The following is a 14,616-nucleotide window of genomic DNA, read 5'->3' on the forward strand; positions in this document are numbered from 1 at the left end:
TTTTCAGAATGTACCTAAGATCTGTAAGTATATTTAAAGTTTTTCAAGTCAACAGCACTGCTGGCATGAGGCTGCTGGTTTGCCCTTCCATCACTTAAAAATCCAGTCATAGCAACAGTGAATCTACCTTAAGAAAATTCAGTGGAGCATATAACATGGTGAATCTAGTTCAACTAGAGACAAATTTTCTTTCCACGCAAAGCTACTGTCAGTGGTGCTAATCCAAGATTTTGTCCTAAGAGGTAAATCAAGCTTTGAAAAATATTTCTGTTTAGAAACCTGGGTCAAACTGTTCCTTTTCATGTATTTTGAAACATAAAAGTTACCTACTACAGATACTAAGAAACAACTTCTAGCTCAACAACTAATAACTGAAGAAATACAGCAGAAGACCTATAGTTTCAGAGCTGAGAAAGAAAGCTACCAGGAGCTGCAGGATTTGAAGGACACTTCAGCTGCTGTAGTAGGGGGAATAAAGGTCTATGTAGCTGAAACAGTATCTTGGGCAGCAAATGTCTGTGCCTCCTATGAACAAACACACAAAGCTACTATGTGGCAGTTTAGGCAATTCAAGACTGACCTATTGTCTCCCTCTGCAATGTCAGCAGGAGGGTAAGCAGCCCATGTCTATACGAAGGATTTACGTCTGCTTATATGGATCATTTTTTCAATTCCTTTTTGTCTCTCACTGAGACTTTGTTGCTCTTTATGTTTTTCCTTTATCATATTGTATGACTGTCACACACTAGCAAGCTTGAAAATCTTATGTTGTATGTTTTGCCATTTCACTGTTTTTCCCAGTGTCAGTTCTGACCTGATTTCATCAGTATCAAACTGTTAGAGCTAGAAATACCTGTTATATTCATAAGCCTCTCACCTAAAAGCTTGGAATCTCAGCTTTCAAATTGAAAAAATGGGAAAAAATATTTTCTAATGCTACTGCTTTGTGAAACATTGGACTTCAAGTTGACAAAAAGACAGCATGGTAAAATATTAAAATCTGTACCTCATAAGCAAGTACGTGTTTCAGACATTTCAGTTTTCTCAAAAATACCAACTTAATATCATGGGGAACATTCTTCCCCACGCCATCAGTATTTCCAGCCATTTTACACTGCTAGTTCTTTCTCCAGCGCTCAGAAAGATTTCAGTCAAACCCTGAGGTCTACCTATTAAAATGTTTCATTTACAAAAGGTTATTAACCACACCGGTGGTAGCATTTGGAATTGTGAGGTTAAAAATTTAGTGCAACCAGTAAAAATGGAAGGCTATTACACAAAGCAAGAAAAATAGATGCAAGCACTGCTCAGGCAAGGCATGCTATCTGCCATCATACTGGCTCACATCTGTGGAGGGAAAATTGCAGGAATGGGCTTGCCTCCCTATCACTCAAATCTTTTTTACAATATAAAAAGAAAGATAATGCAAATACCAGTTTCTACTCAAAACTACTCATTCAGATACATGCTTACTAGGTTTTTTGTTCCTTGCACTAAAGCCTTCAGTAACAGGCACTGCAAGAAACAAGACTACAGACTCTGTACCTGAGCTTTCTTTTAGACCTATAACAGTACAAGCAAGTGTAAAAAGGATCATTAATCTAACAATTTCCAGACTTCCATATTAATTTTTTTTATTCTCCAGACAAGAGAAGCAATGAGAAAAGGGGGAAAAAAAGTCCTCCTTCTGCTCTTCAAAGCTCATTTCAGATATAAGGCTCCCACCAAAATTGAAGGAATCTCAGGTAATGACATGATGAAGACAAAGCCTTGAGAAGAGCATTTCAGAATCCCCTCTTTGCCATTGCAAAAAAAAAAATCTATATAGCAGGAGCAGTACTGTGCACTGTTTTTTTCTGAGTGTAGCACTAGCTTCTTTCTTTAGTAAATAAAGAACATGTAATGCTGTAAACATCCCTCATATATGAGGTATGTGCTCCATTTACAGTTGTTGCACAGTTTGAGCTGAAGAGGTAAAACATAAAGGAAATCTAGATCAATGGGAAGAGCTTGACATCCCCTTTTTGTTTCTAAATGGTACAGCAATAAGGGAGGTGTTCCATGTTCAATAGCTGCTATTTTTAGATGCCTGCCAGTCTTCCAGTTAAGCCTTCCTCAGAGGTGTATGGGATGTTAATCTTATTAAAACTTCCACAGTTTCATGGAAAAGTGTCATGGTGTAACCCAAGCCAGCAACCAAGTCCCACGCAGCTGCTCGCTCATCTCCCCCCTGGTGGGATGGTGGAGCGAATTGGAAGAGTAAGAGTGAGAAAGCTCATGGGTTGAGATTAGGACAGTTTAACATGTAAAGCAAAACAAGGAATTCATTCATTACTTCCCATCAGCAGGCAGGTGTTCAGACATCTCCAGGAAAGCAGGGCTCTGTCACACCTAACGGTTACTTGGGAAGACAAATGCCATCACTCTGAATGTCCCCCCTTTGCTCCTTCTTCCCCCAGCTGTATATGCTGAGCATGATGTCATATGGTATGGAATATCCCTTGGGTCAATTGGGGTAGGCTGTCCCGCGGTGTCCCCTCTCAGCTTCTTGTGCACCCCCAGCCTGCTTGCTGGTGGGGTGGGGTGGGAGGCAGAAAAGGCCTTGGCTCTGTGTAAGCCCTGCTCAGCAGTAATGAAAACATCCCTGTGTTATCAACACTGTTTCCCTCACAAACCCAAAATGTAGCCCCATACTAGCTGCTGTGAAGAAAATTAACTCTATCCCAGCCAAAACCAGCACAAAAAAGATAAAATCTTTGCCTGGAATTAGTTCAATATGATAGGAACCACAAATATGTCATTTTGCTTTCCCTAGAGCTTCAGTGTAACAGTTTGGTGTAGCTTTGACTAATTAAATATATTCTGTATCACTAACATAGGAGTTTTTTTTGTTTTTTGCAAGTTCAGGACTCCAAACTATCTCACCATGGATCAGACGAACACCAGTGCTGAAAAAAGGACACCCATCCGTCATTAGAGCAGGACCCAAACTGCACTAGCCTTGTCAGCAAAAACTGCTGTGGAACTAAATAATCTTTTAAGACAATCTTAGACAGGAAAGTCTAAGCAGTCTAAGTCTAACCCCAGAAATATCCAGCCGCTACACTTAAAACTAGAAGCATATTTCTATATTGCTCTATATAAGATTTCATGTATACATGAGGTGTAACTCTGTTGTTTCATAGACTGTTACATACTGCTTTCAAACTTGCATTCAAAAGACTAGCCTTCTGTCTTCCTTAGCACATCTTTTGCTTATTTTAATATCAGCCTGCACAGTACATGGGGAGGAAATAAAGCTGAGATTCTACATTTAGAACATGCTGACTCCAACAGCACAAAGCAAATCTAAGTGAGATGGGGTGTACAAGATCTCTTTGAAGAACATAACATGCAGATGTGTTTAAAAAAAGAGTGATTTCTCCAAAGCTGCCTCCCAGCCTGAAACTCAGGAAGGTTTGAGACATCACTGTCCCTCTTAAACATTTCAGTATTAGTGAAATAACCTGACACTTAAGGACAAGGTAGTTACAAGGGTAGTAGCAGCATAACTAGTATTGTCTCCAGTTTCTGAATTTTGTTATGCCATCACCCAGTTTTCAGGCTGTTACAATACGGAATACTGGTCTTGCAGCTGCAGACAAAAGCCAAATGTTCACCTTATTTTCTCTAACAGTGACGTCTCATTCCACTGAGTGGGAAATACTTATTGACTCACATACGCAAGGTGAGACTAGGCTACCTTGGAGTACTTTGTTTCTCTCCTTTAGTGACAATTCAGGAAAAGATGGTGAATTACTCATCATATGTGGATACTTTTATGTGAAGTGTGCTGTTCTCTTTAGGCAAATACAAGCACATCCACTCCAGTATGCATGGAGTTACTTAGTCCAAGCAGTAATAACGTGCGATTGCTTTATGCTGTACATTGCCATCATAGAACCAATGGTTGGATGTCTGCATTCCTAAAGCCTTGCCAAGATAGAAAATAAGGCAAAATGATGCCTGATGAGATTCAAACCCCTGAAAGACCATACTATGTTATAGAATTAAGAATGAGACAAAGACGTGCATTTCTGCCCTGCAAATGAAATGTGTGCATAGCTCTTATCGGTGAGCAGTGGGTAATGATGCTCACAAAGTGTAACAGAGCAGCTTAGCAATGCTACTTCTTCATTTACTTCTAGCATTACTTTTCTACTCTTAAAATCCTATCATTCTCCCCTCACGGAATAACGATGATGAAACATGTCAGTTGATGCAGAATGTGGCTATAAGAAGTGGATTTTTCTATTTTTCGGAGGCAGTGCAATATATTGTATTGATCTTTAAACTACTATATGGTCTGGACATAAGCTATATGATAGGCTGCCTGTCGCACTGTGGCAGCTGGTAAGTGATGCACTTTTGCTAGTGATGTCTGTATAGGATGTCTCTATAGGATCACAGCACATTTTTTTTTGATCACAGAACTCTTGGAATTTGCTCCTTAAAGGCAGAAATACTCACAGTGTGACTCTTAAGTTCATACATTTTTTTGGCTTTTCCCAGAGTATGGCGGGGGGTGGTGGTGTAAATAATGTCAGCATTCCCATCTGCATTGGGCTTTGAGACTCTTCTTGTTAACTAAATTATAAAAATTGTAAATGTGAGATTAAAAACTACCAACAGCTGTATCAGGAGATAAATAAATCTGGAGATAAACAGACTCTGTTCTCATTTGAAAATTTGCTTACTTATCCTACAGGTTACCACTGTCTGTCTACACGTGCGTGTGTGTAAGAATAAAAAGGTTATCACATATGTGTGAGGATATAAGAAAGGATACTTGTATTACTTCTACATTTTGGTTTCTTTCTTTCAGTCTTGCAATCGCTACCCTAATGCATTCTATTCATTCCTTCATTTGGTGATTTGATTCCTTTAGGTTTAGCATTTGCCTGCCAGCTGTTGGATTTATGTTCTGTAACCAGGTTTCCTTAAACTCTAACTAGCCACAAGAATATAATTTCAAAACAACTGCAAAATGTGTTTTAAAAGGTCATACAGGCAAAGAAGCAAAACGGTGGAAAATAAAAATGATAAATGGACATTAGAAGTTTAGTTTGATTTTTATTTGACCACAAACGAAACCTACCACACCAACGTGTAAGATGGTGATACTTCTTTATGGTAAGGTGATACTTATACCAAAAAAAGGTTGGAAAGATCCTGCTTTACTGAAAAGTTTGCTCTTTTAGATCTTTTCTAAATGCATTAAGTTTGGCTGTGCAGATGAAATAATGAGTTTAGCTGGAAAAACTTTTGAGTTTTAGGGTACAAGCTTTATCCTTCAGTTTCTGCATAGGCCTTTACAACAAATACAACAGGAAAAACTTAGTTCATAAAGAGTAGTTCATCCTTTCATTCACAAAAGTACAATAAAGTTAAAAAAAAAGGGGGGGGGGGGGGGGGGGGAGAGAAATGAGATCACTCCAGCACTCATGGAATAGTACGATTGCAACTCTTCCGAGACCGAGACCCACTTTGGGAAATGTCCCTCTGCCACGTCTCTGGTGGAAAGAGTAGTCTCCAAGCCTGCCAGGCAAGTTAGAAACCCAAGGAGTGTGGAAACTACACAGACGGGCACTTCAGCAGTCACTTCAGGGGGAACAACCGCCCCAAGGCCGCCTGACATCCCGCCTTAGGACAGGCCGAGGCTGCCACCAGGGGCAGCGCGGAGCGGCACTGGCGCCTGAAGACTGTCGCCTGCGGTGGACATGCCCGCCGTGCCCCACGCCGCCCGCCCCGCCGACTCGCTCAAGCTCCCGCAGCTCCCCGCCGCGGAAGGGCGGGAAGGGGGCGCTCCCGCCCCGCCGCCATGGCCACGGTCACAGCCGAGGAGCAGCGGGGCCCCGCGCCCGCCGGCTGACGAGCGGCCCCCTACCAGGGCTGCGGGGCAGTGACCGAGGGCTGCTCGCAGGTGACTGCCGCCGGCTGCCCTGAGGGGACGGGCTTGGCACGCGCCTGCCCGAGCCCCGCGGCCGGGGCGGGATCTACCCGCCGGGACCCGCCACCGCTTCAGGCAGCGCGCGCACAACAGCCCCGCTGCCCCCAGCAACCGCCGCGCTCAAGGCGACGCCCCGCGCGCCCGCCCGGCGCGAGGCAACTAAGTCTCTCCCGCCACGTCCCGCCCGCTGGCACGGGCTCACCTCCCACGGCCACGTGACCCCGCCTCACATGGACAAGATGGCGGCGCCCAGAGCTGTCAACGTGCTGAGGGGCGGAGGTGAGTTGAGTTGAGTGCGTGAGTGCGCGCCGCCGCCGCCGCCGCCGCCGCGAGGGAGGCCCGGCCCGGCGTGGCCGGCCGCTTTGCCCTTCTCCCGCCGTTCCCGCCGGCCGCCGCGGCGCCACTGTTGAGGCGTGCTTTGAAATCAAGGAGCAAAAAGACTCGCCGCCGCCTTAGCGGGGGGAGCGCCGCGCCTCCCGGCGGCGGCGAGAGACCGCTCCGTCAGTCGGAGGGCCCGGGGCGCGGGAAGGCTGCGTGTTGGCCGGCCCTGGGGAGCCGCGCGGGGTCCCGCAGAAGCTGGAGCTCCCACGCACGTATGGCAGAGGAACGTGGGACAAGCGGCCCCAGCTGCCCCGTCGCCGCCCCGGACGCGCAGGCTGCGGCGGGGCTCGGTGGGGCAGAGCCCACCCGCCGTCCCCGGGCGGCGGGCGGTGACCCGAGGTTGTGCCCATCCGAAGGGGAAACCAGAGTCCCGTGACAGGCGCCGGCCCTGCCCCAAGAGCAGCTGCCAAGTTAGCACTTTTATGAATGCCGTTCCCTTGGCGCTTTGCTAGGAACGGAGGCAGACCTGGCCTTCCCAGCGGGCTGACACCGGTCACAGCAGGGCAGCACCTGCTGTCTCAGTAGCCATGTACAGTACAGGTAGGCCACAGGAGTATTTCGCTCTAGTTTTGCTGTGATAATTCTTGCTGTTACAATTTAAGTGTTTGACAGAAAAAGCGATGTGGCGCTGGTACAGATGTTTCTTCTACCAACCTATTCAGCTGCAGGACGTTTTATGTGTTGGCACGACAGTGTATATAATGGCTTTAGAGGTCACATCATCCCTCATACTCGGAGGTCCTCCTAAAAGTACCTTATCTACCAGATAACCTTTCACAAGTGAATCACTCCCATGTGTCTTATTGACTTATTAATACATAAGAACAATTGTACAAGATGCTGTACTTGGCTGAAAATGTGTTATGTTCTTGGCATAACGTTATTTACCTCTCATTCCTTCCCCTCAGTGTTCTACCATCTCATATTAAATAAGATTGGAAGCTCTTGGGGCATACCATTCTGTGAGTGTTTCTTTTTAGCACCCATTTTAAAATCTTAAATACGTGAACAGAAGGAAGTACCTGACAATGATCTTGATGAAAGACTTGTGTGATTAAATTTTTTGTAAGACTGTTAAATACTTAATGTAGTAATAGGGGATAGAGTGATCCCCGATTAATTTTAACATAAACATTAAACTGAATGCTGTGTGCTTTCAGCTAAAGCATAATATTGCAATGCTTTACACTGGGCATAACAAAATTTTGGTCTCTTATGTTATTGATCCCGATTTTCTGTTATACTTTTATTTTTCATTCTATCCAACAGCTTTGAAAATCATTGGAAAATGTAACAGCCTCTTTCTCATAGTTAATCCTGAATTTTGCAGGGCAGAAGTGCCACACCATATTTTTTTCAGTGGTGAAGGCTCATATCCATAAAGAAATTTCAGTTTGACTGGACTCTTGGAATGTGAGCATCAGCTGAACTCTGGGGAGAGCTGCAACATTTGGCCTTCAGAGACTCCTGTTTGGTTTATTTCTGACCGCTGTCAAAACCTTCACTCTTCCACATGTGTGGAAGTGTGTGGAACAGAGTCACATTTCTTAGCATATAATACCATACAAACAATGGGATTTTTTGTTTGAATCTCAAATGAATTTAAATTTAGTGGCAGCTTCATACTGTTCTTCATTATTTGCCTCAGCAGTTCTGTGTCTGCAGCCTTTTTGTTCTGGGTGTTGTTCTGGTCCTGTGTCTGTGCCCTACCAATGCTTCCAGCTCCCTCCAGGCCTAGAAATCTGGTGTCTGTCATCCCGTTAAAAGAGCCAAACCATTCAAATTTGTTAAGGCTTCATACCTTCCCTTCAGGCATCAAACTTTGTTCAGTTCCCCTAGTGGATATGCATTTCTAGGAGTTGAAAAAGCAAAACTGTCATAGTTCAGACAAGACTGATTAAATGAAATCCAATTTTCTCTGAATTGGACAGTTCAGTATAATTTAATTTGCAAATACTGAAAGACAGAAGTATTTTAAATTAGATTTCTGTTCACCTAGGGAATCTAGTCTACCTAAATTGAACAAAAATTACTTTTTTATGGCCTCTTTTGTGTTGGGTTTTTTCATATTTCTGATGTTATGTTTTTATAAATGATGAAAGGAAAATATTCTTTATTATGGAACTGTTTCTAGATAAGTGCATTTGAACAGCAGAGATCTTGGAAGTTTCTATGCTGGTTAAATACTTCCTCCACATATCAGAAGGACTTTGGCTAGCCTAAAAAATATTTACTGTATTTGAAAAAAGAAAATAAGTTGAATGAAAGACTGAAGGAAGTTAAAAAGACTGTCTTTTCAGTAAGCATATAGGGAATTTACTTGAATAATCTCTGCCTTGCAAGTGTCGGAATTGCAGAACTGTCAACACAAGGAGAAGGTACACAGCTTTGTAAGAGTGTGAGTGGCTTGCACAAACCTTTGTGAAATTTTGTATGCTTAAACACTGCATTTCAGAGTGGCCTTGCAGTGGGTTGAACTTCATTTTAACTGCTGCCCTTTCTTGAAGGGTATTTGAAAAGAATTTTGCAGGTCATGCACGGAAGTGCAAATTGCATTTACTATTTTGTAAAAGGAAACTAAGAAACATGGACACATCAAATCAGTGTGTCGTGTCATGGTTTGTACAGATTATACGGTGATTCATTGGCTAGTAAATGGTCTAATTACATATTATGACAGTTTTAGGTATTATAATAATTGCATCTGTGATACTGCACTGGTAATAAAAGAAAGCAGAAGACTTCAAAGAGCCGCATGTCTACAAATGCAACTTAGGTGGTTTAAGGCATAGTAGTTTCTTACTGATTATTAATTTTAGGCAAGTAAATTTCTGTAGAGTAGAAGCCCCTAATTTCTTATAATGAAGTTCCAGGACTGTGAGCCACAGGAAAATAATTGATGAGAAGACATTCCTTGTAAAATGAGTTACTTACTGTGTTAAATACTGATATAACTGATTTCTGATCTTGCTTCCCTATCTCTAACTATGAATAAGTATTCTGTAATAGTCTATGTGGCATATTATTGGCCAGACTTTTAAAGTTAAGTCACTGTAGACTGACAGTGTGACACATCTCTTAGATATTTGTCTCTGTTCCCAGGCTGTCCATTTGCTTCTGTGCTGCCTTGTTAAGCCCCTTGCGGAACTGGGAATTCATACGCAGGCTCCTAAATGGGTACTGGTAAACGTGGAAACTGCTCTCAGGTAGAAGCTGTAGCTATATGTAACTCCACAGTATGTGAGATGTTGTGAGATACTTTTATTCTGCGGATGCAGAGCCTTTTAGAAATTATTGTTTTCAAACATTTTTTTAGAATGTTACTCTCTTCCCCTCTGTTAGTAAAATGAAGAGGAGATAAACATATTTTTGAACCTTTTTTAAAAAACGCAGGGAAGCATAGCTGGAGTGTGAATTTGTTGCATTGCAGCTTCAAAGCATCATACTTCCAAGTCTGCCTGGAAGTGCTGAGTCTCATTAGAAATCAGACCTTTTTTTTATTACAGGGCATTCTTATTTGGGCCATACAGATCACCAGATTGGTTCATGGATCTTGCCAGTAATGCATGGGTGAGTATTGTCCATAGTTAGTCTAGGCAAAATTGAGTATTTCAGAGGAATAATAAAACTCTTCTCCAACAGAGTATTTATATGAAAATCATCAAATATTCTGAGGCATTACAGAAGTTAAAAATATTAGTTTGGACTCGACAGAGAGTGGACTAATAGAAGAAGGTATAGCAAGTGCCTGAGGCAATATGAAGTGATTCGGTTTACATCCTTTAGATAGAGTGTGTATATATATAATTTTATGTAGTGCTTTTCTTTCTGGTCAGACATGGCTTTGCCATTTAGGATGGTAAAACTGGTAGTCAACTTTAAAATTAGCATTTTATGTTGAACTCTGCATGTCAGTGTAGAGAAGCGTGCTATGGAGCCTCCAGCTGGGAGGTGGTTAAATAAGTAAATAAATAAAGGGCCTGCTGTAAATCTCTTCAAGTGTCCATTTCCATGGCTTTTTGATTTCTAGAAACATGGTGAAGATCAAATCAGTTACCAAATCAGTTACCAGTTATCTATCCAAAACTGTTGCAGCTGCCATCACCTGCAAGGGGAGAGGACAGTCTTCACTCTCTGAAAATCTTTTTTGCAGCAGTTTCTGATATCCTATTGCTGTCTCTAACTCACTTCTTCTGTAGGTGGGAACCTGGACTTGCCGGCATGTCATGTCCTCACCCACACAGTCTGCTACAGAGAATCTAGCATCTTTCTGAATAGTTAGTAGAATCAGCATCTGAACTGAGTTGAAGCATCCTTCCTGCAGTGTGCTTAGTTTTCTTTCCTTTTATAATTATTTTATTTTTATTTGTGAAATATTTATTCATTATCCAGAATTCATCAAACACCTGTGGTCAGCTTTGTTTCATGAATGCAGCTGAGGGTACCTACTAGTTCTCAGGGAAGCAGATGACACCCCTGTGAAAAATAAGGTATTGACCTATATTCTGGGGACATGCAATTTCCATTACCTTAATCTTAATTTGGAGTTGATCTCTATCATTATTGATATTTAGCCAGTTTGTGCATTCTCCCCAAATGGGAACCTGTTTTTTTCACTCCTGCATTGGAATTGGAGTTGACATAAAACATTCAACCAAACTTAAGAAATTGACTGAATTTGGCTTAGAAGATGGAGCATTAATGACTGTCTAATACAAGGCTCCTGTCTCTTGGGTTATCCATAAAAACTTTACTGAACCTTTTACTAAGCAGTATTTCTGATACACATGGTCCGTATCTTGCATTTTGGTAGTCTGCAGCCCTTAATGCTTATGATCTCATGAAATTCAAACTTTTCAATGTTTTTTAAGAGGAAGTGGAAGAAGGGCTCAAAATAACGTAGTTTTCTTTTTTGCTGAAATCAAAGCAAGCATGCCAGATGTTTTAACTGCCATATGCTAATGAATCAATCTCTTTCCATCTTTTTGATGATGCATTTTGAAATGGGATTTACATTTTTTAAAATTATTGTAGCTTGCCCTTTGATAAGTGTATTTAACCATAAACTTCAAGATATATTACATTATTCTCATGTTAATAATTAATCATAAAAATCTTCTTAGCACTATTAATATTAAAATGCTAAAAGTAGCTCTTCATCTGTGTCCTCATCACTGTTAAAAAGAAACAGAAATGTACAACTCAAAAAATTAATCCTCACCTATAGTAACTTTCAATACTTTTTAAATTAATGCTTTTAAAAAAATTAACCATAGCATATAGAGATAACAGTTTTGGGGAGATTTGGCTAAACATTTCCTGGTATTCCAGGCTGATAATGAAATATGTCCTGTAATTCTGCATTTTTTTGGCAGATGAGAAAAAGTGGTTAAAAACTTTCACTAGAGAGTTTTCAAGATCAAATGATGCTTGGCTGCCCTGTGCAATATACGAGCTGGGCAATTAGCTGGAAGAAAATATTAATTCACATCTTCCATTAATTTGTAGACAGACTCATGTCTCCAGAATTTAACATTAGCATTATCAGCTGCAAATGATGCACAGTGGAAGTTCAAACCATTTGATTGTAGTACACTTTTAACATTTTTCAAATGATCCTAAGGTAGTTTCATCCCTGTCTTGAAAATAATCAGGCAGACAAGGAATTATTCCCATTTCAACAGTGCAGCAATGAGTAACTCTGGGGGAGACATGCACTTGCATGGTTTGAGGCGTAAGAGAAAAAATATTCCCCTTTCAATAAAGTGTTTAATTGTTCTCCTCTTTCAGTTGAGAGGTAATGTATTGTTGGCAGCACACAGCCCCTTTGTTCTGACAAGATCTATCACTTCTGGCTGTGGATGGATTTGTAGGGTGTGGTTTCTCGGTGAGCTTAGGTTTCTCAATCAGCCAGCATTAGCAAAGATTGCCTCTAAATGAAGGAAAGTTATTTGCAGATGTCTGGCCATGGCGTTAGTTGGATCAACTTGTTGATCTACCTGAAAACCAGCCACTGTGGTGGAAGCTGCCTTTGTGTGGGCAGCTCGCCAGTCCGGTTTGATGCAGGAGGGAGTGTGGCATCCCCACTCCTGGAAGCACCCTACAGCCAGGCTGGCACAGCTGCCAGTTTATAAAGCAGCAGCATTTTCATCCGCAGTTACATTTAAGTAATCTGTATCAGTGATGTTAGGCATTACCTGAGTGTTTTTAGTTGGTGGCTAGCCGCTGAAACTTGATGTTTTCTGCCACGTTGACAGCTTTGCTGACCCACGACTGCTGATGTAGCCATTCATTCCCATACATAAAAAGTCTTTTCTTCTTTGTAGAAGGGTGCCCATTGACCTGGTGCTGGAGCGTCATCATTGTGGTTTCAACTAAAATCAACACAGAGACAAAATTAATGACAAGTTCCTGAAGAGTACTTAGTTTCAGCCTTTTGTGAATGCTTTCTGTGCTCTGTGAGCCTTGTATCTTGGGTGACCAGGTCCCAGACAGTGTCCTATATCATCTGCCAGTACTTAGCCTTTGATAAATATATCGCACAGGTACATTTTCAGGTACCAGAAGTACCTAAGGCTTACTGAAGTAAGGCTAGCTGTAAGCCTTCAGGCAAAATTGAACTGGTTTGGAAGTGTATTTTACATGTATCATTTTCCATTTTGCAGAGCTTTCATTAAAGCTCACCTGGACCCTTCCCTAAGCAGAAAGCACCTGCTTTCTCTTTCCATTCCCATCACAGAGCACTGACATTTTTCCAGGATCTGCAGCAGCAATCTGCCCTGGTGCAGCAAGTCGGGGTAAGGGCTGGTGTCCAGCTGTGTGTGTAGGCTACTAACCCTGAAGGAAAACACCAGAAAGCTCTGGGAAAGCATATACCAAGAAACTGGGATGCCCCATCACAGGGTCTTGGTTTGCTGCTGTATTTCCACAATAGGTTTTACAGTGCTCTCCCAGTCTGCAGAGTTAGGCATGGGAATGCCCATGAGCAAGGAGCACTCCCTAATTGCATGCACACCTTCTGCGTCACCTGCCAGAGGCTGTTGTCCTTGTCTGGCTTTTCCTTACCCGGCTTCAGGTATAGAAGCAAAGGCTCAACATAATACTGTGTAATAGGGTGGAAATGGAAAGTCACATCTGTGATCTTAATCCCAAGTGTGCCGTTCAGTGCTGTCTTTGGGCAGCACAAAAGGTAAACTTTGTCTCTGACTAAAGGGGCAGGTCTCTTCAGGCTTACAAATGCAGCATTAACCACATGCAGATCTTAGTGTTGCTCTGCAAAGAACCAAGTGACTGATTTAACCTCTATACTTACACAGCTAATCAGTGAGATAAAGAATACCACTCCACAATCTCTAGGGATTAAATTAAAGAAAGATGCAGGGTCTTAAAATCTATACCAGAAGATGACCCTGCCAAGCCTATGTACAGGATTGAACTGCAAGTGAAATCTCTGGCTTCTTGGTTCTTGCATGTTATGTTACTTAAAACATCATGAATAGTGGTATAGTATATCATAGGTCTCTGGTGGTCCCTAAGCTTGTTTACTGTAACGCGTCACATTTGAAGAGAAAGGATGAAGGACTTAATCGTCCCTAGAGGAAGTCTGGACCTCAAATTGGGAATTATATTCTATTTTAGAGCAGATAGCTCCTCTAACCGAAATCATGGTATCAGGTGCCATATAGGCATATAGCATAACATTTTTTCACCTCGGAGAGCTCGCAGTGCATGTAGCTATGGCGAACAAAAGGCACTGCAATCGTAAGCACTAGTTGATGGATGAAGAAACTGTAGCACTGAGGGAGTAATTTGTGGACGGTCTCATGGCAGCATGGCATCGGCAGAATGAAATGGGCCCTCAGGCTGCCCTAATGCCTGCTGCTCCTAAGCTACCAGGCTAACATGCAGTTCAACAGTGGACATATGTGAAGTGGCTTTCTACATTTAGATAATGTATTCCTTTTACTCAAGCTTTTGCACTGAATACCTAGCCCAAAAGCTGGATTTAAGGCATACATAAAAACAACATACCATGTGTCTGTAAAGTTTGGGGATTATGTGTTGTGGGTATTCTCTAGCTGTGCAGGGGAAACCAAGCTGAGCTAGTCTTGTACGCTTCCCCTCATTTCCTGTGTGTTTTTCCATGTATAGCTAGAGTTAGACTGTAAGGTTGAGGCTACCAAAAAAGACTTCTATAGTGTAATAGTATTTTCTTTTCTTATTCTGAAGAGACCTGCATTTCTGCT

At 42.0% G+C, this 14,616-nt stretch overlaps 1 protein-coding gene across 4 annotated transcripts in view; it reads left to right on the plus strand.

Annotated features, from left to right (window-relative positions):
* Positions 1–6,024: 6,024 nt before the first annotated feature.
* The window catches only part of METAP1D (methionyl aminopeptidase type 1D, mitochondrial), a 47,930-nt gene continuing 39,338 nt past the window's right edge, over positions 6,025–14,616 (plus strand). The window contains exons 1-2 of one of the 4 annotated variants that reach the window (XM_064451594.1): positions 6,025–6,268; positions 7,279–7,332. In XM_064451594.1, the coding sequence (XP_064307664.1) occupies positions 6,220–6,268; positions 7,279–7,332 (103 nt within the window). In that variant the 5' untranslated portion in view covers positions 6,025–6,219. Of the gene's footprint in view, positions 6,269–6,572; positions 6,911–7,278; positions 7,333–9,920; positions 9,941–14,616 lie in introns of those variants that run through there. The other 3 variants (XM_064451591.1, XM_064451592.1, XM_064451593.1) reach the window with 3 other exon arrangements.

This window comes from Phalacrocorax carbo, chromosome 5 (genome assembly GCF_963921805.1).
Source record: "Phalacrocorax carbo chromosome 5, bPhaCar2.1, whole genome shotgun sequence".
Lineage (NCBI taxonomy): Eukaryota > Metazoa > Chordata > Aves > Suliformes > Phalacrocoracidae > Phalacrocorax > Phalacrocorax carbo.